Consider the following 27,474-nt stretch of genomic DNA (forward strand, 5'->3'; position numbering starts at 1 on the left):
TGAATTGGAACTCTCAGTTGGGTCCCACCAGAACCAGCATCGTTACACCTTGTTCTTGGTTTAATGTGAATTCTGGTTTGAGTCTGGTTACAGGGGAAGGCTGCTAAAAGAAAAGAGGAGGTAGTAGACAGATTTTTACTTATTAAAATAACTTTTTTTTTTAAATGTGCTATATATCATGTCTTTTCATTTGAAAAATCTGAAGTGTTCATATTTTTTAACAATACTGATTTTGTGCAATATTAATACATTGTGCTTATCTAATTATCTTTGTGAGCTTTTTTTATTTCCACTTGTATTTGGCACTACACAGCATTGTGGTGCTGGGAACTTGTCAATGATCACTCCTAAAAGATATCTGTAGTAATTAATTACAGACACTGAAATCTATTATGTGGCTCCTTCTCATTAGGAAAAGATAGATTACTAAATGGGAAAGCTATTTCTCTCTGATATATCTTGTAGGTGAATCCAATTCTTCAACCTAGAGATGACTTAATAAATCTTAAATAATTAACTCACTATTTTACATACTTAAAAGGAAATAATCAAATATGTTAAAACTTTAGATTAATGGAAACCCAAGTCTTGTAGTTCACAAGGACAACACCAGAGCATTTAGAGAATTTGAAAAAAAGAGTAAGATTTTCCATATGCATCATTGTCTTTTGACAATGTCTTTTGTCATTTGAGTGTCTCCTATAATGGGAATTTCATCCCTCATTCCTGGCTCATTTTAGATCAGTGCCTTCTTGAATTAAAACAAATCAAAACCAAAAAATAAAAATGCATGACATTAAACAACCTATACTTTCTCTAACTGGCGGTTCTTATCTCCATTGCAGTGTAGATGCTCATTAATGTAACACTGAAAGCAAAAGATTTTTCTTGTGCTTGGGAATTAATTTATTACATGTATCTAAAGTGTCATTGTTAGACAAACCATTTTATCCAAATGAACTAATCAACTTGAACATCACTGGTATGGAATTAGTAGTACTAATCTATTATACTATCTACTATTAGTAGTACTATCGATCTATATACACATACACAACATATCATACTGAGCCATACAAAATGAGAATAAAGTCAGCTATCAATAAATTAAGAATTATTTTTTTGCTTATGAACCTAGGGCATGGATCAGCGTTCAGCATCAGTACTGGACCTGGCCCAGGGAAGCTAATGATCCAACCAGCAGACCAAATTCAGTGATGAATCCTGGTCACGTGGCACAGGAGGCATATTATGCATACGCTAAGAAGAATAGAGGAATGTACAAATTGGAACCTGGATATGAGAACTGAACGGCAATTCTGTCATGATGCAATTTACAAAAAAACACCTTGGATATTCTTTTGATTACAAAACGAAAGAGGATGGCACAGGCAGCACAGGTTAAGGACCCACACAAGGTTAATGGAACCTCTCTTCCATGGCTTGCTCATGAATCAAGTTTCTGCTACAAAGCATGGTAATAAAACATCCCCTACAAGCAAAGTTTATCTCCCAGAGCATTATTCTCTTCCTACGCTGAACATACAAACCGCATGGAAATGAATGGGCATTGTGTGCCTAAACTAAATAAAGACAGACCAAATCTTTAACTACAGAAGTGTTACCTGGTTGCACCTTATTCTAACGTTAATTTTATTTTTAAATTCATTTTCAGCTAATATCTCGGAAAAAAATATTTGATAGAGAAAAAGGTTGAACAAGAAAACATTTGAAAATCATATAAAAATACCACTCAGCAATCAACACTATATACAATTGAACTATAAAGATATGGTACTGTATAGGAATGGGTCAGTTAAAACCTACCTTGAGATACTGCTTTATTTTGGCTTGATCCAGGTCCCTGGTACCTGTCTGTGCTCTAGCCAGATACTGTTCTGCATCAGTTAGCCAGAGATTAAAATTCTTCATGTCATGATGGAAACACTGCCACTTCTTCACAGCTCTGTCAAAGCGTCTACAGGTGGAAATGGAAACCAAGTGATGATATTTTAGTATGTTATTTAACTAGAAAGAGAACAATCAAAAGTTTTTAATGTTTCTAGTGTCAAATGATACCACTTTGATGCCTTTATGTGCTTGAAACTTTTAATACTTACATGAAAAGAAAACATTAAAGAACTTCTAAGCAGTCACAAGATTATTGAGCATGTAAGCCACAGGGCAGTATCTTATCTATTTTTCGCTTCTTTTTCTTTTTTTCTTAAATGTTTTAAACAAATTTCATGCTTATGAAAGGTGCTCCACTGACAGCTTTGAAAACCTGAAGTCCTGTGCTAATCCACAGAATTGGTACAATACTTCCAGAAGTAGTGCAATCTGCCACGCTACTCTGCCAACGTGCCTAGATACTGGCATGAAGAAAACACCATTAAGTATGAAAGGGTAGTTCAGTTCCCATGTCCTAGCAAACAGGAGCAGCTAACTGGGGAATTTTGCAAGGGAGTTTACAACAGGAGTGGGGGGAGGAGGGGCCTACATACACTTCACATTCCTTAAACTTCTTTAAACTTAAGCCAAAAAACATCCCCTGATAAAAACAAAACAACAAGGGAACCAGCTGCAGGAGTAAAAAGAATGCAGGCAGAAGTCCTGCAACAGAGTGGGGGCTACCCAGTTTATTGAACCCAATGCAGCATGTATGATTACCTGCCCTATGGGCAGGTGGTGTAGGTGTGCATTCGGTTCAAGGAGCTCCTGGCCCTCAGAGACCATGTACGGGCTTTGGAGACCAGGGTGGCTGAGCTGTCGGAGCTAAGGGAGACAGAGAGGTATATAAATGAGACTTTCTGGGACACAATAGAACGGTCCCACCGCTGGTCTGACAGCCTCTGTGCTGCTGAGGAGGATGAAAGCCTCAGGGAAGGAGAACATCCAACTGGAGCAGAGGGAAACAATCATATAATTACAGGTTTCAGAGTAACAGCCGTGTTAGTCTGTATTCGCAAAAAGAAAAGGAGTACTTGTGGCATCTTAGAGACTAACCAATTTATTTGAGCATAAGCTTTCGTGAGCTACAGCTCACTTCATCGGATGCATACTGTGGAAAGTGTAAAAGATCTTTTTATATACACACAAAGCATGAAAAAATACCTCCTCCCACCCCACTCTCCTGCTGCTAATAGCTTATGTAAAGTGATCAGTCTCCTTACAATGTGTATGATAATCAAGTTGGGCCATTTCCAGCACAAATCCAGGTTTTGTGCTGGAAATGGCCCAACTTGATTATCATACACATTGTAAGGAGACTGATCACTTTACATAAGCTATTAGCAGCAGGAGAGTGGGGTGGGAGGAGGTATTTTTTCATGCTTTGTGTGTATATAAAAAGATCTTTTACACTTTCCACAGTATGCATCCTATGAAGTGAGCTGTAGCTCACGAAAGCTAATGCTCAATCATATAATTGGAACCCTCCTTCCAGATGATGATGTGGTATCCTCTCGCACTCAGGATACCTCTCCAGGAGAGGGAACTCCAGTTATTAGGAAGAGACAGGTATTAGTAACGGGCAACTAAATCATTAGAAACATAGATAGCTGGGTTTGTGATGACCAAGAGAACCACATGGTGACTTGCCTGCCTGGTGCGAAGGTTGAGAATCTCTCAAGACATCTAGACAGACTTATGTGTAGTGCTGGGGAGGAGCCGGTGGTCATGGTACATGTAGGTACCAGTGACATTGGGGAGGATAGGAAAGAGGTTTTGGATGCAAACTTAGGCTGCTAGGTAAGAGATTGAAGTTCAGGGCCTCCATAGTAGCACTCTCTGAAATGCTTCCAGTTCCACGCACAGGGCCAGTTAAACAGGCAGAACTGCAGGGTCTCAATGTGTGGATGAGACGATATGTAGGGAGGAGGGGGTTAGATTTATTAGGAACTGGGGACACTTTTAGGAAAGGGGGAGCCTATACAGGAAGGATTGGCTCCACCTAAACCAAAATGGAACCAGATTGCTAGCACTTAAAATTAAAAAGGTCAAAAAACAGTTTTTAAAAGGCATGGGGAAAACTGATAGGTGCGGAAGAGCACATGGTTCAGACAGAGACATCCCTTAGGGGAAGATCTACTAATGGAGATTCTCTATGTCCTAGTAAGGAGAAGAGTATGGAAGATGATAAAATACAGGTAGGATCTGATGAGAAACACTCAAATGAAAAAAAAAGTCTCATTCAATTACATCACGTAATGGGAGACAGCTAAAAAGTGACAAGTTTTTAAAGTGCTTATATATCAATGCTAGAAGTCTAAATAATAAGATAGGTGAACTAGCATGCCTCATATTAAATTAGGATATAATAGGCATCACAGAAACTTGGTGGAATGAGGATAGTCAATGGGAAATAGTAATACCTTGGTACAAAATATATCAGAAGGACAGAACAGGTTGTGCTGGTGGGGGAGTAGCACTATATGTGAAAGAAAGTGTAGAATCAAATGAAGTAAAAATCTTAACTGAACCAAACTGCACCATAGAGTCTCTATGGATACTAATTCCATGCTAGAATAATAAGAATGTAGCAGTAACGCTATATCACCCACCACCTGACCAGGATGGTGATAGTGACTGTGAAATGCTCTAGGAGATTAGAGAGGCTATTAAAAAAAAACCACAATAATAATGGGGGATTTCAAATATCCCCATATTGACTGGGTATATATCAGGACGTGATGCAGAGATAAAGCTGCTTGACCCCTTAAACGACTGCTTCTTGGAGCAGCTAGTTCTGGAACACACCAGAGGAGAGGCAATTCTTGATTTAGTCCTAAGTGGAGCACATGATCAGGTCCAAGAGGTGAATACAGCTGGACCGCTTGGTAATCATGACCATAATATAATTAAATTTAACATCCCTATTATGGGGAAAACACCACAGTGGCCCAACACTGTAGCATTGAATTTCAAAAAGGGGAACTACACAAAAATGAGGAGATTAGTTAAACAGAAATTAAAAGGTACAGCACCAAAAGTAAAATCCCTGCAAGCTTCATGGAAACTTTTTAAAGACACTATAATAGAGGCTTAACTTAAATGTGTACCCCAAATTAAAAAAACATAGTTAGAGAACCAAAAAAGAGCCACCGTGGCTAAACACCGCAGTAAAAGAAGCAATGACAGGCAAAAAGGCATCCTTTAAAAAGTGGAAGTTAAATCCTAATGAGGAAAATAGAAAAAAGAGCATAAGCTCTGGCAAATGAAGTGTAAAAATATAATTAGGAAGGCCAAAAAGAATTTGAAGAACACCTAGCCAAAGACTCAAAAAGTAATAGCCAAAATTTTTTAAAGTACATCAGGAGCAGGAATCCTGCTAAACAACCAGTGGGGCCACTTGACTATTGAGATGCTAAAGGAGTACTCGAGAACAATAAGGCCATTGCAGAGAAACTAAATGAATTCTTTGTATCAGTCTTCATGGTTGAAGATGTGAGGGAGATTCCCAAACCTGATCCATTCTTTTTAGGGGACAAATCCAAGGACCTGTCCCAGATTGAAGCATCATTGGAGGAAGTTTTGAAACAAATTGATAAACTAAAACAGTAATAAGTCACCAGGACCAGATGCTATTCACCCAAGAGTTCTGAAGGAACTCAAATATGAAATTGGAGGACTACTAACTGTAATCTGTAACCTATCATTTAAATCAGCTTCTGTACCAAATGATTGGAGGACAGTTAATGTGACGCCAATTTCTAAAAAGGGCTCCAAAGGTGACCCCGGCAATTACAGGCCTATAAGCCTGACTTCAGTACAGGGCAAACTGGCTGAAATTATAGTAAATAACAAAATTTTCAGACACATAGATGCACATAATTTGTTGGGGGAAGAGTCAACATGGTTTTTGTAAAGGGAAATCATGCCTCACCAATCTACTAGAATTCTTTGAGGGGGTCAACAAGAATGTGGACAAGGGGGATCCAGTGGATACAGTGTACTTAGATTTTCAGAAAGCCTTTGACAAGGTCCTTCACCAAAGGCTCTTAAGCAAAGTAAGCAGTCTTTTTTCAAGCTGAGCAGTCCCCGTCTTCCTAATCTCTCTTTATTTGGAAGCTGCTCGATGAAGGATTCATGCAGGGTTCATGCACTTGGCAACATTCAGGGCACACCCTGAGTGTTGTGTAGGAGCAGTGCACACACAGCTCCTCTCAAGGGCATGAACCTTGGAAACTCGCCCAGATGATATGAACCATGGGAAGCCTCCCAGGACTGGGCTCAAGGCTCGAGAGCAAGGAATGCGGTAGATAGAAATTGGTAAATAAGAATATTAAACAAAGCCAGTGTATTCCTTTTATCTGTTGGAGTATGTAATGCGCAGGAGGAGCAGAGAATAAAAGAGAGGGTGGAAAGCTGACAAGGCAGACCAGCCTGATTGCTTGCTTAAAGCCTTGTTCTGTCTTGTATTTGGACCGCAACAGCTCCATATCCCTAATCATTTTTGTTGTCCTTCTCTTTATTTTTTCCAATTTAAATACATCTTTTCTGAGATGGGTGACCAGAACTGCATGCAATATTCAGGGTGTAGGAGTACCATGGATTTATATGCTGGTATTATGATATTTTCTGTCATCTTATCTATCCCTGTTCTTTTGATTTGTAACACTGTTATCTTTTTTGACTGCTGCAGCACATTGAGCCAATATTTTCAGTAAACGATCCACAGTGACTTCAAGAGCTCTTTGTTGAGTGGCAACAGCTAATTTAGACCCCATCATTTTGTATGTATAGTTTGGATTGTGTTTTCCAATTTGCATTTGTCAACATTAAATTTCATCTGCCATTTTGTTGTTCAGTCATCCAGTTTTGTGCGATCCCTTTCTAACTCTTCACAGTCTGCTTTGAACTTGGCTATCTGGAGTAATTTTGTACCGTCTGCAAACTTTGCCACCTCATGTTTAACCCTTTTTCAGATCATTTATGAATATGTTGAACAGCACAGGTCTTGGTACAGACCGCTGGGGGACCCCTCTATATACCTCTCTTACCTGTGAAAATTGATCATTGATTTCTACCCTTTGTTTCCTATCCTTTGTATCCTATCTTCAGTTACTGATCTATGAGAGGACCTTCCCTCTTATCCCATGATGGCTTTTTTTCTTAAGAGAGTTTGGTGAAGGACCTTGTCAAAGACTTTCTGAAAGTCCAAGTTCACTTGGAAAGTCCACTAGATAACCCTTGTCCACATGTTTGCTGAACCCTCAAAAACTGTAATAGACTGGGGAGGCATGATTTGCCTTATCGAAAGCTATGTTGACTCTTCTCCAACATATCATGTTCATCTACATGTTTGGTAATTTGGTTCTTTTCTATAGTTCAAACCAATTTGCCAGATAATGAGATTAAATTTACTGGTCTGTAATTGTCAAAATCACTTCTGGAGCCTTCTTAAAAATCGGCATCACATTAACTAACCTCCTGTCATCTGGTGCAGAGGTTGATTAAAGTGATAGATTACAAACCAAATTTAGTAGTTTTGCAATTTCACATCTTAATTCCTTCAGAACTCTGGTGAATATCATCTGATGGCTGGTGAGTTATTACTGTTTAAATTTATCAATTTGTTCCAAAACCTCCTCTATTGAAACCTCAATTTGGGAAAGTTCCTCAGATTTGTCACCTAAAAAGAATGCCTTGGGTGTGTGAATCTCACATGGTCTTCAGTGAAGACTCATACAAAGAATACATTTAGCATCTCCGCAACAGCCCGATCTTCCTTGAGTGCTCCTTTAGCACCTTGACTGGTCAGTGTCCCCACTGATTGTTTGTCAGACTTCTTGATTCTGATGTACTTAAAAAAATTGCAGTTAGCTTTCATGTCTCACACTATTTGCTCTTCAAATTCTTTTTTGGCCTACCTAATCATACTAACTAAAAAGGCTAACTTTAAAAAATTAAGGAAATTAGTTAGCGAAGTGGATTGGACTGAAAAACTTGTGGATCTAAAGGTGGAGGAGGCCTGGAATTACTTCAAGTCAAAGTTGCAGAAACTATCAGAAGCCTGCATCCCAAGAAAGGGGAAAAAATTCAGAAAAGTTGTAGATCAAGATGGATGAGCAAGCATCTCAGAGAGGTGATTAAGAAAAAGCAGAAAGCCTACAAGGAGTGGAAGATGGGAGGGATACAGTGAGAACAGCCAAAAGCCATGTAGAGTTGGACCTTGCAAAGGGAATTAAAAGCAATAGTAAAAGGTTCTATAGCCATCTAAATAAGAAGAAAATAAAGAAAGAAGAAGTGGGACCGCTAAACACTGAGGATGGAGTGGAGGTCAAGGATAATCTAGGCATGGCCAAATATCTAAACAAATACCTTGCCTCAGTCTTTAATAAGGCTAAAGAGGATCTTAGGGATAATGGTAGCATGACAAATGGGAATGAGGATATGGAGGTAGATATTACCATATCTGAGGTAGAAGCGAAACTCAGACAGCTTAATGGGACTAAATTGGAGGGCCCAGATAATCTTCATCCAAGAATATTAAAGGAATTGGCACCCGAAATTGCAAGGCCATTAGCAAGAATTTTTAATGAATCTGTAAACTCAGGAGTTGTACCGTATGATTGGAGAATTGCTAACATAGTTCCTATTTTTAAGAAAGGGAAAAAATGTGATTCGGGTATCTACAGGCCTGTTAGTTTGACATCTGTAGTATGCAAGGTCTTGGAAAAAATTTTGAAGGAGAAAATAGTTAAGGACATTGAGGTCAATGGTAATTGGGACAAAATACAACATGGCTTTACAAAAGGTAGATCGTAACCAATCTGATCTCCTTCTCTGAGAAGGTAACAGATTTTTTAGACAAAGGGAATGTAGTGGATCTAATTTACCTCTATTTCAGTAAGGCATTTGATACGGTACCACATGGAGAATTAGCTAAATTGGAAAAGAAGGGGATCAATATGAAAACTGAAAGGTGGATAAGGAACTGGTTAAAGGGGAGACTACAGTGGGTCACACTGAAAGGTGAACTGTCAGGCTGAAAGGAGGTGACTAGTGGAGTTCCTCAAGGATCAGTTTTGGGACTAATCTTATTTCATCTTTTTATTATTGACCTTGACATAAAAAGCGGGAATGTGCTAATAACGTTTGCGGATGACACCAAGCTGCGAGGTATTGCCAATACAGAGAAGGACCGGGATATCATACAGGAAGATCTGGATGACCTTGTAAACTGGAGTAATAGGATGAAATTTAATAGTGAAAAGTGCAAGGTCATGCTTTTAGGGATTAATAACAAGAATTTCTATTATAAACTGGGGACGCATCATTTGGAAGTAACAGAGGAGGAGAAGGACCTCGGAGTATTGGCTGATCACAGGATGACTATGAGCCGCCAATGTGATATGGCCGTGAAAATAGCTAATGCGGTCTTGGGATGCATCAGGTGAGGTATTTCCAGTAGCGATAAGAAGGTGTTAGTACCATTATACAAGGCACTGGTAAGACCTCATCTGGAATGTTGTGCGCAGTTCTGGTCTCCCATGTTTGAGAAGGATGAATTCAAACTAGAACAGGTACAGAGAAGGTCTACTAGGATGATCCGAGGAATGGAAAACCTGTCTTATGAAAGGAGACTCAAAGAGCTTGGCTTGTTTAGTCTTACCAAAAGGCGGCTGAGAGGAGATATGATTGCTATCTATAAATATAGCAGAGGGATAAATACCATGGAAAGAAAAGAATTATTTAAGCTCAGTACCAATGTGGACACAAGAACAAATGGATATAAACTGGCCATCAGGAAGTTTAGACTTGAAATTAGACAAAGGTTTCTAACCATCAGAGAAGTGAAGTTCTGGAACAGCCTTCCAAGGGAAGCAGTGGGGGCAAAAGACATATCTGGCTTCAAGACTAAGCTTGTTAAGTTTATGGAGGAGATGATATGATGGGACAGCCTAATTTTGGCAATTAACTGATCTTCGATTATTAGCGATAGATATGCCCAATGGCCTGTGATAGGATGTTAAATGGGGTGGGTTCTGAGTTACTACAGAGAATTCTTTCCTAGGTGTCTGGCTGGTGAGTCTTGCCCACATGCTCAGGGTTTAGCTGATCGCCATATTTGGGGTTGGGAAGGCCATGGGGGTTTTTCGCCTTCCTCTGCAGCGTGGGCATGGGTCACTTGCTGGAGGATTCTCTGCATCTTGAAGTCTTCAAACTACAATTTGAGGACTTCAATAGCTCAGACATAAGTTAGGGGTTTGTTACAGGAGTTGGTGGGTGAGATTCTGTGGCCTGTGTTGTGCAGGAGGTCAGACTAGATGATCATAATGGTCGCTTCTGACCTTAAAAATCTATGATTCTATGATAGTTTTACACTTGACTTGCCAGAGTTTAAGCCCCTTTAGATTTTCCTCAGTGGTTTAAAGTTATAGAATTTCCCAAAGCAGAGTTATGGTACAGTGTTGGGAAACAACTTTGATTTGGACATTTGTGGAATTTCTCATTCAAGTAGTAAATTCATTTATCTTGTGTTTTGCTGCACTGTTGAGTGTGATAATTAATGAAAGATTTCTTGGGATGTTTTGTTAGATATGCCATTGTTAAATATGCAACTATTATTTTCTTTAATAATCCTCTTTTGTGGATTCTAATAGATTTTAGGGTATATTTAAAGGATAATTAAAAGTGTGTTCAATTATTTGAGAAGGAAATAGCCTGATTCCTGCATAGATAAACTATCAGCCTGAATGCCAAGTTGTGTCTCTAACCAAGTAAATCAGATTATTCCAAGGAAGATGGGATACCCTCTTATTAGCATTATGATCATTCTTTTTTTTGGAAGAAGAAAAAGGAATTTCCCCTCTATCCTTTTGGCATGATCCTCTTCAGGGAGTTTGGTGGTAGTTTGGCTCCATCTTGCCCACTGCATCTTTTCACTGCTCTTGACTGACTAGGGATGAAGTCCTGGCCCCATTCAAGGCAGAGGGAAAACTTCCAGTGACTTGAATGAGGCCAAGATTTCAGCCTGTAGTGGAGCCTTTCCAAGGTCTGTCAATTAACAAGGAGGGTAAGATAGTCTTTGACTTTTGATTTTAACAAATTCCTAAACGTTATGACATAAGTCACCATGACAAAATCACTGCCCTTCTCATCAGTGGTAGGAATGATGAGAACAAACTTATTACAGTTTCTGGTTAATATATAAGATATCTCTAGCTGAATTTTGCTAAACTTATAAGTAATATGGGCTCAGCCAAAGATCTTGTCTCCTAGCAAGAACCTCAGCAGCACTCGATAACAGAATATTGCACAGTTAAAAATTTAAAATTGTATTTGCATGGCAAATTTACATTTTGTAAGATGATTGTGGTATTTTGAATAATTATTAAAATATATTTACTAAGGATTAACAGCTCTATAATGGAAACATACAAAATGTTTTAATAATCAAGTAGATATTTAGGTGCCTTAACCTAAAATAAATGGAAATCTTGATTCACACATAAAGTGTCACCTACAATATAAAGGTAAAAATACTTTTCTTCTGGTTCAACCAGTTAAATGAGCTTCATGTTTCTCACAAAATAAAGTTACTCTTCTCAGCTTGAGCAAGTTTATCAGCTACTTAAATGTGAAAAATTCAGTATGAGCTGATATAGGAGTTGCTAAATTTGCATTTCAGCACTTGCAAATTGAATCTCAAGTCAATTTCCATTCTCTTTCTCTATGCCTAATTGAAGTTTCAAGGGGGAGGAGAGAAGGAAGCAGCAGCGGGCAGATATGCAGTCAAAATAAAATCTCTTAGCATTTAAGTTTTAGCACTCATTGCTCATGACTGTTTGGGGGGGAAAAAACTATTGTTTTCCCACTGTAATCAGAATAAAAGGTAAAGCTAAAACTGTGGTTTCAGAGTAACAGCCGTGTTAGTCTGTATTCGCAAAAAGAAAAGGAGTACTTGTGGCACCTTAGAGACTAACCAATTTATTTGAGCATGAGCTTTCGTGAGCTACAGCTCACTTCATCAGATGCATACCGTGGAAACTGCAGCAGACTTTATATACACACAGAGAATATGAAACAATACCTCCTCCCACCCCACTGTCCTGCTGGTAATAGCTTATCTAAAGTGATCATCAAGTTGGGCCATTTCCAGCGCAAATCCAGGTTTTCTCACCCTCCACCCCCCCACACAAATTCACTCTCCTGCTGGTGATAGCCCATCCAAAGTGACAACTCTCTACACAATGTGCATGATAATCAAGTTGGGCCATTTCCTGCACAAATCCAGGTTCTCTCACCCCCTCACCCCCCTCCCAAAAACCACACACACAAACTCACTATCCTGCTGGTAATAGCTCATCCAAAGTGACCACTCTCCCTACAATGTCCCTACAAAAACTGTGGTTAAGCAGCAATAAAGGTCAGTCAAAATTTATTGGCAACCAAAATGCACTTCTTTTGTTAATTGTGTTGTTAGATATATTTAAATATCTGTAACACCACCACCACGGAAGTAAAAACAAACAAACTGTTATTTCATTCATGTACCATAAATTTTATTTCTAATACATGATGCTGAACACCTTATAGGGCATTTAAAAAATATATCATGTCATACTTTTTTTTTTTTTTTTTTTTAAAAAGACCTCCTTCCTTTACATTTTCATTTCGGTTACTACAATTTGAAAATTGCAACAATTAAACTAGATTTACATAAAAAAACAAATACATTTGATTGCATTTTCCTTTCTCGGAGTAATGCTAGAAATGTTAGATTTCCAAAAAACAGATAGCCCAGTGGTCAGAGCAGAGGATTGGCAGTCAGGACTCAAGTTTTAATACTGAGTTGGCTACCTGTCTTCCACATATACTCGAATGCTTCCGATGAAGTGAGCTGTAGCTCACGAAAGCTTATGCTCAAATAAATTGGTTAGTCTCTAAGGTGCCACTAGTACTCCTTTTCTTTTCACATATCCTTGTATCAAATCAATAAGCTTCATTGTGCCTCAGATTTCTCATCTACAAAATGAGTATAACAACATTTACCTACTTTTCAGTTTTACCAAGAGGCTTAATATTTGTAAAGGATTTTCAAGACTCAAATTGCTAAGTACTATTTTTTCTAGGAAGTTATTTTGAAATACTGACTACTTCATCTTATTCTCTGCTAGCCTCTCAAAATCTTCAAAGCAAAATTTGTTTTCCAATCCATTTGATCCCCTGGCCTTTGGCATACATTTGGTCAGGGGGCTGGGAGAAATTCCCTTTCCTATTTTTTGTCCTATCCTTCTCTTCCTGGCTCTTTCCAGCAGGGACATCAGTAAGGACTTAGGCAGTCACTTGGATGCCTGAAGAGGCGGTATCAAAGCGGCCCCCAAATGACAAAAGGAGCCACAGCATGAGAATCCTGGGGGACTGCAGGCAAGCATGGCAGATGTCTGCACACGTACCTCATCAGTAAGGCCTTCTGTTTTCAGTTTTTACTGATTTTTACGGAAAAAAATCCTGGATTTTGCAAAAGTTATTTGTTTTTATTACTGATCTTCACCCAGATATTGGACCACTCAAACACAGGAACATACTGATTATTTTAAGAAAATGCCATACGTTACATTCGGTAGATGTGTTTGTGTTAATAATAAATTAGTCTACATGTAAATGCGAGGCTGTCTGTTAAAGTAAGACAATGTAGTGGAAGACACACATGCATGGGCGTGCATGAGTACACATATTGGTAATGTACAGTTCATGAAATAAACCAGAGCATTAAACTGCTTTTACTTTCAATACTCTTACTTTTCTTTTTTTGTTGCTTTTTTTACTGTCTTCTTATCCCAATATTAAGCCCAATATTTACCCCCAAAAACTGCAAAGTTAATTTTTTGCACCAATTTTCACCAATTTGTTTAAAAAAACAAATGTAATAAGCACTGATAAATTCCTGGAAAATTTTAAACAAAATAATAACCAAAAATGAAAGGAGATTGTGACAGCTAGCATCCCTGTTCCCATCAGGCAAAAATGCATCAAGAATCTGCAAGTGTGAAACTAATGGGCATTCCTGACTAGTTTTTCCTACCACATGCACTGTCACACAGGAAGGTAGACTTCAAAAATATGCCCAAACTAAAGCCTGAATAAGCTGAACTCAGCCTGGGTCTTTGGTTTATTCTCTTGTTGATGCACTAGCATCATTATTGCATCCATACAAAGGTAAAATGTCACTGAAAGAACTGCTGAGGGAACCTGCCATATAATTGGTGTTGAGGCACAAAAGGAAGGGGAGGCTTCTCTTTCTTCACAGATCACTGCAGTACTAAAACAAATATTTAGGCAAGTGGGGGGAAACACCCCTTCAGATGATGTTTAAGCAAATTTTGGAATTGCAATTCCTTGACAATGCCGTATGCTTTTCACTAGGAATAAAATCCTAACCTGTAACTCAAACATCCTTTCACATCAGGGCACTAACTGATGTGGTGTAAATTTGATGTCTCATTATTAAGGTTTCTTAACCTGCAAAGAGATACACAAGCCTGGATTTCAATGGGGCTCCACATAGGAGTCAGAGTCTGTGCTTGCAGGAACCTGCTCTTAGACTGTGCTTTTCATAGCACGCCATGGCAGAAAACGCAGAAGCCAAAACTTTAATTTAAACAAAGAAAATGGCACAAATGTATAAAAAGAAGTGAAAACTCCTGTATTATTATTTTAACGAAAATATCCTCTATATTCCAGTTAAAACTGTTTTAAAACTATTCACTAATATTTAACTAATATCATGAATAAAATCATGAATCCCCATAATAAAATCATGAATCCCCATATTACTCCCATGCTCTGCTCTTCTCTACTGGATATATACAAAGGTTTATTTGCAAAAATTCTCAGAAGTCTTACTCAGTAGCACACTGGCCCACATGACAAAGTACATAACTAGTTATAAACCCCCCTAAAATTTATGATTAGTGTCATGGAAATTATGACTGTGAGAAAGATACAGATTTATTCATCGTATTGAAAAAATATTCAGCATACTTTATTTCTTTACTTCCTTTAAACAATGTGCTGTAGGATTATGCTAATATTAACCTAAAAATTATGCAATTTTGTCAGCTTGATTCAGCACAATTAGCACCTTGTAAGAAATATAAAAAACTTCAAAGTGGTATAAATAATTCTATATTAGCGTGCTATAGTGCTAGCTTTAATACTTAAGGCTATTCTGACAGATGATAAAATATGAAAACTTGTTTTCACTGAAAATCTTCTAAAATTAAAGCACTTCAATAAAAAAATAGATAACCCATTTTCAGAGGACTTGATGTTTTCATTTTTATTCTTCACAGAATTTACATCTTTTGAGTGTTTAATTCATACTTAATTTACATATTCTCTATGCATATGGACCAAATGGAGATGATTTAGTGTTAGATGACACAATGTCTAAATTCTGCAATATCCTCTCCCAAAAGTACCTCAAGGAGTTATTAGATGGGAAAAAAGTGTACTGTTTTCACAGGCTTAAAACACATATAATATGCAATCACTTGATATTTAGACAGGGCTGGCTGTTATAAAAGAGAATGTAGCCAATGTAGATTGTTTTACCTCCCATTCTCCACCAACCCAAGTCATCAAGCCTACTCCCTAGGAGTACTGCAGCCCCTTAAACTTAAGTCATGTTCTTTCCTATGCGGGGCTATTCTTTCCCAGATGCATATGCATTAATATTTTTGATTGTTACATATGTATATCAGAGGAGAGAACAGAATAATATTAGGGGTACACAGTAATGTAAGTATGTATCAGAATTACCTTCTTGCAGAAAACAATATCTAAGTATTTCTTATTTTTGGACAAATTAATATTCTGTTTGACATACAATCTATGGAAATATGCCGTACAATTTAATAAACATTTAAGTAAATTATTAATAAAATACCCATTGATCACTGTCATGGGGTCATCTATGGTACCAGGGAAAACAGGGAAGTTCCAGCCCAGACTACTGCATTGCTACAGGGACTAAGACTGGAAATCCAAGACAGGCTGATCGCTCAGATATTTCTGGCATCCCAATTTCACCCAGCAATGCTTTCAAAGGGTTTGTATAACCACTTTAAGAGGGACAGAAAAGCTCTCATAGTCCCTGAGACTTTGTCCTTTGAATGGAGACTAAGGATTTGCCTACATGGGGAAATTTATTAGCATTTGTGACACAGACCAGGTAACAGCTCATGTCAAAGCGTCACGGCTCACTGAATGCTTACAAATGCATAGCCAGGCCAATTAGCTTGTATATTAGTATAGAACAAAGTGATTGTTAAATGTATAAGAGTGCATTTGGTGTTTAAATTTCATGAAAATGAGTGGGATGTTACTTGCATTTTTTTCACTTCTCTATATCCCATTATAATGTAGTTGTCATAAAAGTAACCATCTTTCTGTACACAGTGCTATAAAATCCCTCCTGACCAGAGGCAAAACCCTTTCACCTGTAAAGGGTTAAGAAGCTAAGATAACCTCACTGGCACCTGACCAAAATGACCAATGAGGAGACAAGATACTTTTAAAGCTGGAAAGGGGGGAAACAAAGGGTCGGTCTGTCTGTGTGATGCTTTGGCCGGGAACATATCAGGAATGTGGTCTCAGAACTTATCATAGAATATCAGGGTTGGAAGGGACCTCAGGAGGTCCAACCCCCTGCTCAAAGCAGGAACAATCCCCAACTAAATCATCCCAGGCAGGGCTTTGTCAAGCCTGACCTTAAAAATATCTAAGAAAGGAGATTCCACCACCTCCCCAGTGAAACATGCATTCCAGTGTTTCAACACCCTCCTAGTGAAAAAGTTTTTCCTAATATCCAACCTACACCTCCCCCACGGCAACTTGAAACCATTACTCCTTGTCCTGTCATCTGCTACCACTGAGAACAGTCTAGATCCATCCTCTTTGGAACCCCCTTTCAGGTAGTTGAAAGCAGCTATCAAATCCCCCCTCATTCTTCTCTTCTAAAGACTAAACATCCCCAGTTCCCTCAGCCTCTCCTCATAACTCATGTGTTCCAGTCCCCTAATCATTTTTGTTGCCCTCCGCTGGACTCTTTCCAATTTTTCCACATCCTTCTTGTAGTGTGGGGCCCAAAACTGGACACAGTACTCCAGATGAGGCCTCACCAATGTTGAATAGAGGGGAATGATCACGTCCCTCGATCTGCTGGCAATACCCCTACTTATACATCCCAAAATGCCATTGGCCTTCTTGGCAACAAAGGCACACTGTTGACTCATATCCAGCTTCTCGTCCACTGTAATCCCTAGGTCCTTTTCTGCAGAACTGCTGCCGAGCCATTCAGTCCCTAGTCTGTAGCGGTGTATGGGATTCTTCCGTCCTAAGTGCAGGACTCTGTGCTTGTCCTTATTAAACCTCATCAGATTTCTTTTGGCCCAATCCTCTAATTTGTCTAGGGCCCTCTGTATCCTATCCCTACCCTCCAGAGTATCTACCACTCCTCCCAGTTTAGTGTCATCTGCAAACTTGCTGAGAGTGCAATCCACACCATCCTCCAGATCATTTATGAAGATACTGAACAAAACCGGCCCCAGGACCGACCCCTGGGGCACTCTACTTGATACCAGCTGCCAACTAGACATGGAGCCATTGATCACTACCCATTGAGCCCGACAATCTAGCCAGCTTTCTAGCCACCTTATAGTCCATTCATCCAGCCCATACTTCTTTAACTTGCTGGCAAGAATACTGTGGGAGACCGTGTCAAAGGCTTTGCTAAAGTCAAGGAACAACACATCCACTGCTTTCCCCTCATCCACAGAGCCAGTTATCTCATCAAAGAAGGCAATTAGATTAGTCAGGCATGACTTGCCCTTGGTGAATCCATGCTGACTGTTCCTGATCACTTTCCTCTCCTCTAAGTGCTTCAGAATTGATTCCTTGAGGACCTGCTCCATGATTTTTCCAGGGACTGAGATGAGGCTGAGTGGCCTGTAGTTCCCAGGATCCTCCTCCTTCCCTTTTTTAAAGATGGGCACTACATTAGCCTTTTTCCAGTCATCTGGGACTTCCCCGGATCGCCATGAGTTTTCAAAGATAATGGCCAATGGCTCTGCAATCACATCCGCCAACTCCTTTAGCACTCTCGGATGCAACGCATCTGGCCCCATGGACTTATGCTCATCCAGCTTTTCTAAATAGTCCCGAACCACTTCTTTCTCCACAGAGGGCTGGTCACCTCCTCCCCATGCTGTGCTGCCCAGTGCAGTAGTCTGGGAAATGACCTTGTTCGTGAAGACAGAGGCAAAAAAAGCATTGAATACATTAGCTTTTTCCACATCCTCTGTCACTAGGTTGCCTCCCTCATTCAGTAAGGGACCCACACTTTCCTTGACTTTCTTCTTGTTGCTAACATACCTGAAGAAACCCTTCTTGTTACTCTTAACATCTCTTGCTAGCTGCAACTCCAGGTGTGATTTGGCCTTCCTGATTTCACTCCTGCAAACCCGAGCAATATTTTTATATTGATCCCTGGTCATTTGTCCAATCTTCCACTTCTTGTAAGCTTCTTTTTTGTGTTCAGGATCAGCAAGGATTTCACAGTTAAGCCAAGCTGGTTGCCTGCCATATTTACTATTCTTTCTACACATCGGGATGGTTTGTCCCTGTAACCTCAATAAGGATTCTTTAAAATACAGCCAGCTCTCCTGGACTGCTTTCCCCCTCATGTTATTCTCCCAGGAAATCCTGTCCATCAGTTCCCTGAGGGAGTCAAAGTCTGCTTTTCTGAAGTCCAGGGTCCATATTCTGCTGCTCTCCTTTCTTCCCTGTGTCAGGATCCTGAACTCGACCATTTCATGGTCACTGCCTCCCAGGTTCCCATCCCCTTTAGCTTCCCCTACTAATTCTTCCTGGTTTGTGAGCAGCAGGTCAAGAAGAGCTCTGCCCCTAGTTGGTTCCTCCAGCACTTGCACCAGGAAATTGTCCCCTACCCTTTCCAAAAACTTCTTGGATTGTCTGTGCACCGCTGTATTGCTCTCCCAGCAGATATCAGGGTGATTGAAGTCTCCTATGAGAACCAGGGCCTGTGATCTAGTAACTTCCGTTAGTTGACGGAAGAAAGCCACGTCCACCTCATCCCTCTGGTCCGGTGGTCTGTAGCAGACTCCCACCACGACAACAGACTAACTTCTGTTAGTTAGTAAGTAATCTAGCTAGAAATGTATTAGATTTCCTTTTGTTTAATGGCTGATAAAATAAGCTGTGCTGAACGGAATGTATATTCCTGTTTTTGTGTCTTTCTGTAACTTAAGGTTTTGCCTAGAGGGATTCTCTATGTTTTGAATCTTATTACCCTGTAAGGTATTTACCATCCTGATTTTAGAGAGGAGATTCTTTTACCTTTTCTTTAATTAAAATTATTCTTTGAAGAACCTGATTGCTTTTTCCTTGTTCTTAAGATCCAAGGGTTTGGGTCTGTGTTCACCTGTACAAATTGGTGAGGATTTTTATCAAGCCTTCCCCAGGAAAGGGGGTGTAGGATTTGGGGGGATATTTTGGGGGAAGACGTTTCCAAATGGGCTCTTTCCCTGTTCTTTGCTTAACACGCTTGGTGGTGGCAGCATAGGGTTCAAGGACAAGGCAAAGTTTGTACTTTGGGAAAGTTTTTAACCTAAGCTGGTCAGAATAAGCTTAGGGGGTCTTTCATTCAAGTCCCCAAATCTGTACCCTAGAGTTCAGAGTGGGGAAGGAACCTTGACAGTAGTAGCAAACATTTACATTGTATGTACTCCAGTAACTAAATAACTCAGCAAATGAGAAAGAAGCCTTGTGGAATATACATGTAGAACTTTAACAGAAAAGTGCTAATTTCAAAGCAAGTCACTGTGTGTGACAAATCAGAGGCCAAAGACTCTAAATGCATACCTCACTCTCCAGCATCACAGGAAGAGCCCACATGGGTAGTGACCCTGTCAGTGAGAAGAAGCTATGAGTATGGATTTAGAGAAAAATCCACCTTCTCTGTACTGTTTGGATTGAGTGGAATAACTGAACGAGAAGATGGAAATCCCCAGAATTATTCTGGATAGCCTGAGAGACTTTTGGGAAACTGGCAGATTACTACAACTCCGCTACCAGTTGGAATTATAGACTGTGACTCATCTGTATATATATTTAACCTGCTTTAGCCTTTCAGTAACTCTAATTTCCATTTCATAGCTAATAAAGCTTTAGTTAGTTTACTATAGAATTGGCTACCAGCATTGTTTTTGGTGTAGATCGAGAGTACCAACTGATCTGGGGTAAGTGACTGGTCTCTTGGACTGGAAGCAACCTAAATATGGTGTGACTTTTGGTGTAAGAGATCTTTTATCACAAAGTCCAGCTTGTCTGGGTTGCAAGATAGACTGGATAGTCGAAGGGAACTGCCTTTGACTTCATGGTAAGACTGGTATAGTGATCCAGGAGTTCACTTTTGTTACTGATTTGGTGAAATCTTATTATAGAACACACCACCAGTTTAGGGTGTCTGCCCTGAGGTATCAGGGTAGCAGCCGTGATAGTCTGTATTCGCAAAGAGAAAAGGAGGACTTGTGGCACCTTAGAGACTTACACATTTATTTGAGCATAAGCTTTCGTGAGCTACAGCTCACTTAGTCATGAGCCAGAGAGCGTGACAGCATTATATCAACGTAACTCCCCATGTGGACACTTATTCGGAATTAACAGTGGCCTTTTTTCATTTTAGCTTATGTTGCTTTGGAATCAGTTTAAGTCACTTTATTCTGAATAGGAATGTCCACACTGGGAGTTATAACTGCAGCAGTATAATTATACCAGTATATTAACGCAAGTAAATGTCCCCTTGTTAACAAGCCCCAACTCTCCAAATTGGTGAGCACACAGGTACTTAACTTTGGATACATGAGCAGTCCCACTAACTTCAAAGTTAAACATGCAAAAGTGTTTGGAGGACCAAAGTCTAAGTGCCCACGGACTGAATGAAAATGTTATCAAGTCTTTTTAAATGCCTCTTCTCCAAAATGGAGGACCCCCCCCCCAGAAATCCTTAAATTCCTTCTTTTGCTAGGGTAGAACCAAAACACAGGGGCACACTCTGCAGTCTACTAAATGCATTTAATGTGGTGAAAGCAGAGCAAAGTGGCTGGCGCAGGAGAACACTCCTCCAACAGAAAATCAGCAGAGGCAGATCTATTACATTCTGCACCCCAACTCTTGGAAAAGTGAAGAAAGCAACATGTCAGTTTGGGGCATTGGTGGACCAAAGAGGAGCAGAGCTGTGCTCAGTCCTCTACTCCCTTGTGCAGCCTTGAATGGAGGAGCTACAACCAGCTACCTGGAACTCTACTGCATTTGTATCAAGGACACAGACTTGAAGTGACTTCTTGTACCAAAAGGAAACAAAAATGCAGTCTTTACATTCCTTCTTGCTCCAAAGAAAAAACAAAATGAACAAAAATACTACTCTCAGGGTTAATTACACCTTTGAGCCCCCTACCCGCTCCATTCCCTTGGTGTTCTTCGAGGGCACCCTCTTAAGGTTGCTGGCTCCCAACCATCACCTCTTTAGGGAGGAGGCCTCTATCTCTCTCCATTCAGACCAGGGGTTAAGTTTACGATCCTTGTGCACCTCACTGTGGTTTCCTCAGCAGGACTGATTGGGCATCCAGTACCTGTTGTTAACCTCTCACCAGTTACCAACCAGCCTTGACAAAGCAAACTGCATTTATTCTTACAGTAAAAAAAATTACAGAGGAAACAATAAAACCAATAAAAGAATCTACACGTATGCTAATAGTTTATCAAAGATTACACCCAACTCCAAAGTAGGGCTCTCATAAATGTCAGTTTTGCAAAATGCACAGCTGGGTTTGTGCCATTGGTTACAACAAGTTAATGTAAAGTTTTAGATGAGAATCAAAATCCTGACTGGATAGTTTAGCTTTTTTTTATTATTATTATTTTTTTTTTAAATATACAGCTCAGGCCTTTGATCTACAGTGTCCAGAAACAGGTAATCGCCAGTCAATTGACCTATTCTCAGGACATAGCTTCAAAAGACTGGGTTTTTGCATAGCTGGAGCTATGGAATTTACATTAACTATTCCCAAAGGATTCCCTCACTTAACACTTATTGTCCTAAAATGTCATGGTTGTCTGGCACATTTGAATACAGATTTTTTTTTAAACTGTTTACACTTCCCAGGACTTACATTATTTTTGCATTGCCTGTAAAACCCAAAGCCAGTAGAAATTCTAGAGTAAGGGTTTTTTGGTGTTCTGTATTCCCATGTGCTCTGAGAAGGATATATCATGGGCAAAGCCGAGTAGCCTCAGTCAGTACTTTTATCATATTGCCAATTATCAGCGTATTCCCCATAGCTCAGCATCCCAGGGGGCATCCAGTCTCTGTAGCACAGCCTCTGATTCCAGATAAATGTTTCCAGGTGCCTGTGATGTTCCAGATCTTGAACCCAGGCCTGGGAATCCCAGACAGCTGCCACATCCTGGGCTCCACCCAACACCTGGTGGGCTGGAAAGCTACTAGGGCAATAGCCCTAGCCAAGGCACCACCCACACAAGCTCTGATTGGAGGATTTCCCAGCTCCACCAATTGGTCCTATTATGCTATTTAAGCCAGGAGGAGGAACAGGAAGTTTGTCTGAGCAATAGGGTGGCTTCCTGTTGTGGCTGCATTGGATCCTGCTCGTGCCTACCTCCTGCACCCAACCTTGTTCCTGGTCTGCTTCTGGCTCCTGCCTTATTTCTGCCTTCATTCCCGTTCCTGCCATGCTCCTGCTCCATGCTTGATCCTTGCCTTCCCTCCTGCCATTACACCTCCACTCCAATCCTCAGTCACCAGTCCTGGCTCCAACCTCAGCCTCTGATTTCAGACCTTGACTCTTTGCTATTTGGTATCTCACCCTCAGCTTTGATTCCTGGTTCTGACTCTGGCGTAACTCCTTGCTCTGGTAACTGGCAGTTGATTCTGATCCTGACCCTTGGCTTCATTCCCCAAACTGGATGCCTGCTCTGCCACTAGAACTGAATCCTGCTCTCACTACTAGGCCAGACCACCTACATCCCCGTCCATAACGGCACACACTCAAAATTTTACTCTGTAATTGTAATTCCTCCAAGTTTATTGCACACTTGGAGGAAATATTTTTTTAAAATGTTTGAATACTCCTACTGAAATAATAATACTGAATAATACTCCATTTCATGGAAGCCAAGGGAAAAAAACGGAATTTCAGAACACTGCAGCTAATAATCTCTCAAAATGGACGAGCTAAGAAAGAGCATGGGTGGCCAAAACATTTAACCATATTCTGCTACCTATCAGATTAAATCCATTAATATGCAAGCGCTTGAGAGCTGATAACTTTGCTTTGAAGTATTTGCTGGATTGATAAAGATTTTTCTATACATTTATTAAATGGACTGGTTCAATGGACATTGTTGTTAGCCTCTATTCACTATATATGGATATTACTTAATTGAAAGCATGTACATTACATTTTTCTATTAAGCTGATCATTAATACATGTATAGAAACTGCTGCTATGATAAAGGAAAAGGAGTACTTGTGGCACCTTAGAGATTAACCAATTATTTGAGCATGAGCTTTCGTGAGCTACAGCTCACTTCATCGGATGCATACCATGGTATGCATTCCATGGTATGCATCCGATGAAGTGAGCTGTAGCTCACGAAAGCTCATGCTCAAATAAATTGGTTAATCTCTAAGGTGCCACAAGTACTCCTTTTCTTTTTGCGAAGACAGACTAATACGGCTGTTACTCTGAAACCTGCTGCTAGGATGTCAAACATAGTTTTGCTGGCACTTTGGGACTATATGCTCAGACTATAACTGTGAAGGAACAACTGTCATTATGGGTTTATGATGCAAAAATGATGATTAACTGATGTCCAGCAGTGTACTGCAAATGACAGGACCTGGTTTAAAGGCTTATGAAATTATTCAAACACATCATTAACAACAAGAAAGTGGTTCAATGACCTTGTTTCTCAATGTCCGCACCTCATATACAGAGCAGTCTAAACTAGGTAGCCCAAATAAGCAGCACTGCATCAGCAGTTATTCTGGCACAATTTTCAAGAGTTCATATTTTCTTTGTACACATTGCCAGGACTGTGATCATGCAAAATCAAATTCTCTCTCTCTACCAGAAAGAGAGGCACTGTATTCCCAAAATATAAATGAGTTAATTGCTCAGATAGGGATAAGAATGTCCATGCTGAGCACTAAGTCATACTTTAACTTGACACACTTAAGAGTAACACAGCATCTAGAGTGTCAATCAATCAGTGTTCCACAAGCAATGACAGATTTAAATATTTACATGTAAGAAAATAAGCATATGTCAGCTCTGGTTTTAGATAAGCGAATTCATCTGTAATCAAGTGTCAGAGGACATTTAATTTATTTACAGCACATTGCCCTTTCAATTTTATTTCATTGAGATAAGGGATGGCATATCTGGGATGATCATCCCTACACCGCTAAACCATTTCCAAATTTGTAAATAGCTATTACTTTTATAGGGAGTGAGCTACATTTACAGTATATAAGGATTTAAACTTTCAAAAGTAAAATGTTCTTTCCCAAAAGATATTTCTCCCCTCTTGGGGTAGAGATGGGGAGATGCACCTTAGTGAATTTAATTTGGATACTAAAGTTTGGTCTGCACTACATTCTTATTTCAGTATAACTACATCACTCAGCAGTGTGAAAAATCCACACCTCTAAGCGACGTACCCTGTAGCTATACCAATCTTAACTGCTCACATAGACAGTGCTTCTCCCAGCAACATAGCTACCACCTCTCAAGGAGGTGGACTTATTAAAAGCGTTTTCACCAGACAGTGGTGCAGCTGCACGGACGTAAATTGGTAGGGTAGACCTGCCCTAAAGCAGTTGTCACCTTTTCCAGAGGGAAAATAAAGAGAACTTGGCTAATTGTATACCCTTTATGGAAGAGAGCAGCACAGCACAAACTTCCCAGCCCAAAAGCAGACTTGAACATCATTAGTAATAAACTTTCAGATTTTTCAGCCTGTGAAAGATTAATTACTACAATAGTGACAAACCCTAATCATACATTTTATGTACAAAGCACATAAGCTCAGTTTTATGGTAGCCTAAATTAATATTTCTATACATGTATAATGGACAAATATTAATCATGTTCTTATTCTAGGTCATGGTGCAAATTACAATAATATTTACAATACAAAGCTTATGCTCAAATAAATTGGTTAGTCTCTAAGGCGCCACAAGTACTCCTTTTATTTTTGCGAATACAGACTAACACGGCTGTTACTCTGAAACATGTATATATATTTATCACATATGTTACATCCAGGTCATAAACTGCAGAGCTGTATGAAAACTGCATTATCAAATATCACCTTTGCACAAGTCTAAGTCCCCTGGGCTACTTCTAAAATTCTAAGTCCGAAACATACTTTTTCTTGTTTTAGCAACCTGCCAGATAAATATTTCCTCTTTTCCCAACAAAGATGGAATTCTGTTTTCTCTGCCCCCAAATCTATCTCCCATTGTTCCCAGCAGGACTGAGCATTTGTCTTTGCCTCCAGAGAGCACTGGGAACTCTATCTTCCCTGGTTTCACTTTCATTGAGAGCAATGGGAGGTGGCAACAGTTTGGATAGCGGGCAATTCTTCACAGAAAATCATGAAGGAGAAAAATGTATGCACCAGCCTCTGCTGACAGATAAAGTAATGGCAAAAAACCCCAAAACATTTCTCCTAAATGTTTTCAAGAGTTACCTGTTGCACCTTATCTGCCCTGTAGAGACAGCATGGGTGAGAGGCAGGGAAAGGAGGGGAAAAGTCTCTGGATTAAGTTTAGAAGTGTGAGCAACAAGGGTGATGTCGTGGTCGGAGTCTACTATAGACCACCAGACCAGGGGGATGAGGTGGACGAGGCTTTCTTCCGGCAACTCGCAGAAGTTACTAGATCGCAGGCCCTGGTTCTCCTGGGAGACTTCAATCACCCTGATATCTGCTGGGAGAGCAATACAGCGGTGCACAGGCAATCCAGGAAGTTTTTGGAAAATGTAGGGGACAATTTCCTGGTGCAAGTGCTGGAGGAACCAACTAGGGGCAGAGCTCTTCTTGACCTGCTGCTCACAAACCAGGAAGAATTAGTAGGGGAAGCAAAAGTGGATGGGAACCTGGGAGGCAGGGACCATGAAATGGTCGAGTTCAGGATCCTAACACAAGGGAGAAAGGAGAGCAGCAGAATACAGACCCTGGACTTCAGAAAAGCAGACTTCGACTCCCTCGGGGAACTGATGGGCAGGATCCCCTGGGAGAATAACATGAGGGGGAAAGGAGCCCAGGAGAGCTGGCTGTATTTTAAAGAATCCTTATTGAGGTTACAGGGACAAACTATCCCGATGTGTAGAAAGAACAGTAAATACGGCAGGCGACCAGCTTGGCTTAACAGTGAAATCCTTCCTGCTCTTAAATACAAAAAAGAAGCTTACAAGAAGTGGAAGATTGGACAAATGACCAGGGATGAGTATAAAAATATTGCTCGGGCTTGCAGGAGTGAAATCAGGAAGGCCAAATCACACCTGGAGTTGCAGCTAGCAAGAGATGTTAAGAGTAACAAGAAGGGTTTCTTCAGGTATGTTAGCAACAAGAAGAAAGTCAAGGAAAGTGTGGGTCCCTTACTGAATGAGGGAGGCAACCTAGTGACAGAGGATGTGGAAAAAGCTAATGTATTCAATGCTTTTTTTGCCTCTGTCTTCACGAACAAGGTCAGTTCCCAGACTACTGCACTGGGCAGCACAGCATGGGGAGGAGGTGACCAGCCCTCTGTGGAGAAAGAAGTGGTTCGGGACTATTTAGAAAAGCTGGATGAGGACAAGTCCATGGGGCCAGATGTGTTGCATCCGAGAGTGCTAAAGGAGTTGGCGGATGTGATTGCAGAGCCATTGGCCATTACCTTTGAAAACTCATGGCGATCCGGGGAAGTCCCAGATGACTGGAAAAAGGCTAATGTAGTGCCCATCTTTAAAAAAGGGAAGGAGGAGGATCCTGGGAACTACAGGCCACTCAGCCTCATCTCAGTCCCTGGAAAAATCATGGAGCAGGTCCTGAAGGAATCAATTCTGAAGCACTTAGGGGAGAGGAAAGTGATCAGGAACAGTCAGCATGGATTCACCAAGGGCAAGTCATGCCTGACTAATCTAATTGCCTTCTTTGATGAGATAACTGGCTCTGTGGGTGAGGGGAAAGCAGTGGACGTGTTGTTCCTTGACTTTAGCAAAGCTTTTGACACGGTCTCCCACAGTATTCTTGCCAGCAAGTTAAAGAAGTATGGGCTGGATGAATGGACTATAAGGTGGCTAGAAAACTGGCTAGATTGTCGGGCTCAACGGGTAGTGATCAATGGCTCCATGTCTAGTTGGCAGCTGGTATCAAGTA

The 27,474-nt window shown here is 40.2% G+C and overlaps 1 protein-coding gene across 1 annotated transcript in view; it reads right to left on the bottom strand.

Annotated features, from left to right (window-relative positions):
- Positions 1-27,474, bottom strand: part of DMD (dystrophin) — a 1,498,644-nt gene that overhangs the window by 969,228 nt on the left and 501,942 nt on the right. The window contains exon 39 of the mRNA XM_077807212.1: positions 1,828-1,978. Coding sequence (XP_077663338.1) covers positions 1,828-1,978 — 151 coding nt within the window. The remainder of the gene's footprint in view (positions 1-1,827; positions 1,979-27,474) is intronic.

The sequence above is a fragment of the Eretmochelys imbricata genome, chromosome 1, assembly GCF_965152235.1.
Source record: "Eretmochelys imbricata isolate rEreImb1 chromosome 1, rEreImb1.hap1, whole genome shotgun sequence".
NCBI lineage: Eukaryota > Metazoa > Chordata > Testudines > Cheloniidae > Eretmochelys > Eretmochelys imbricata.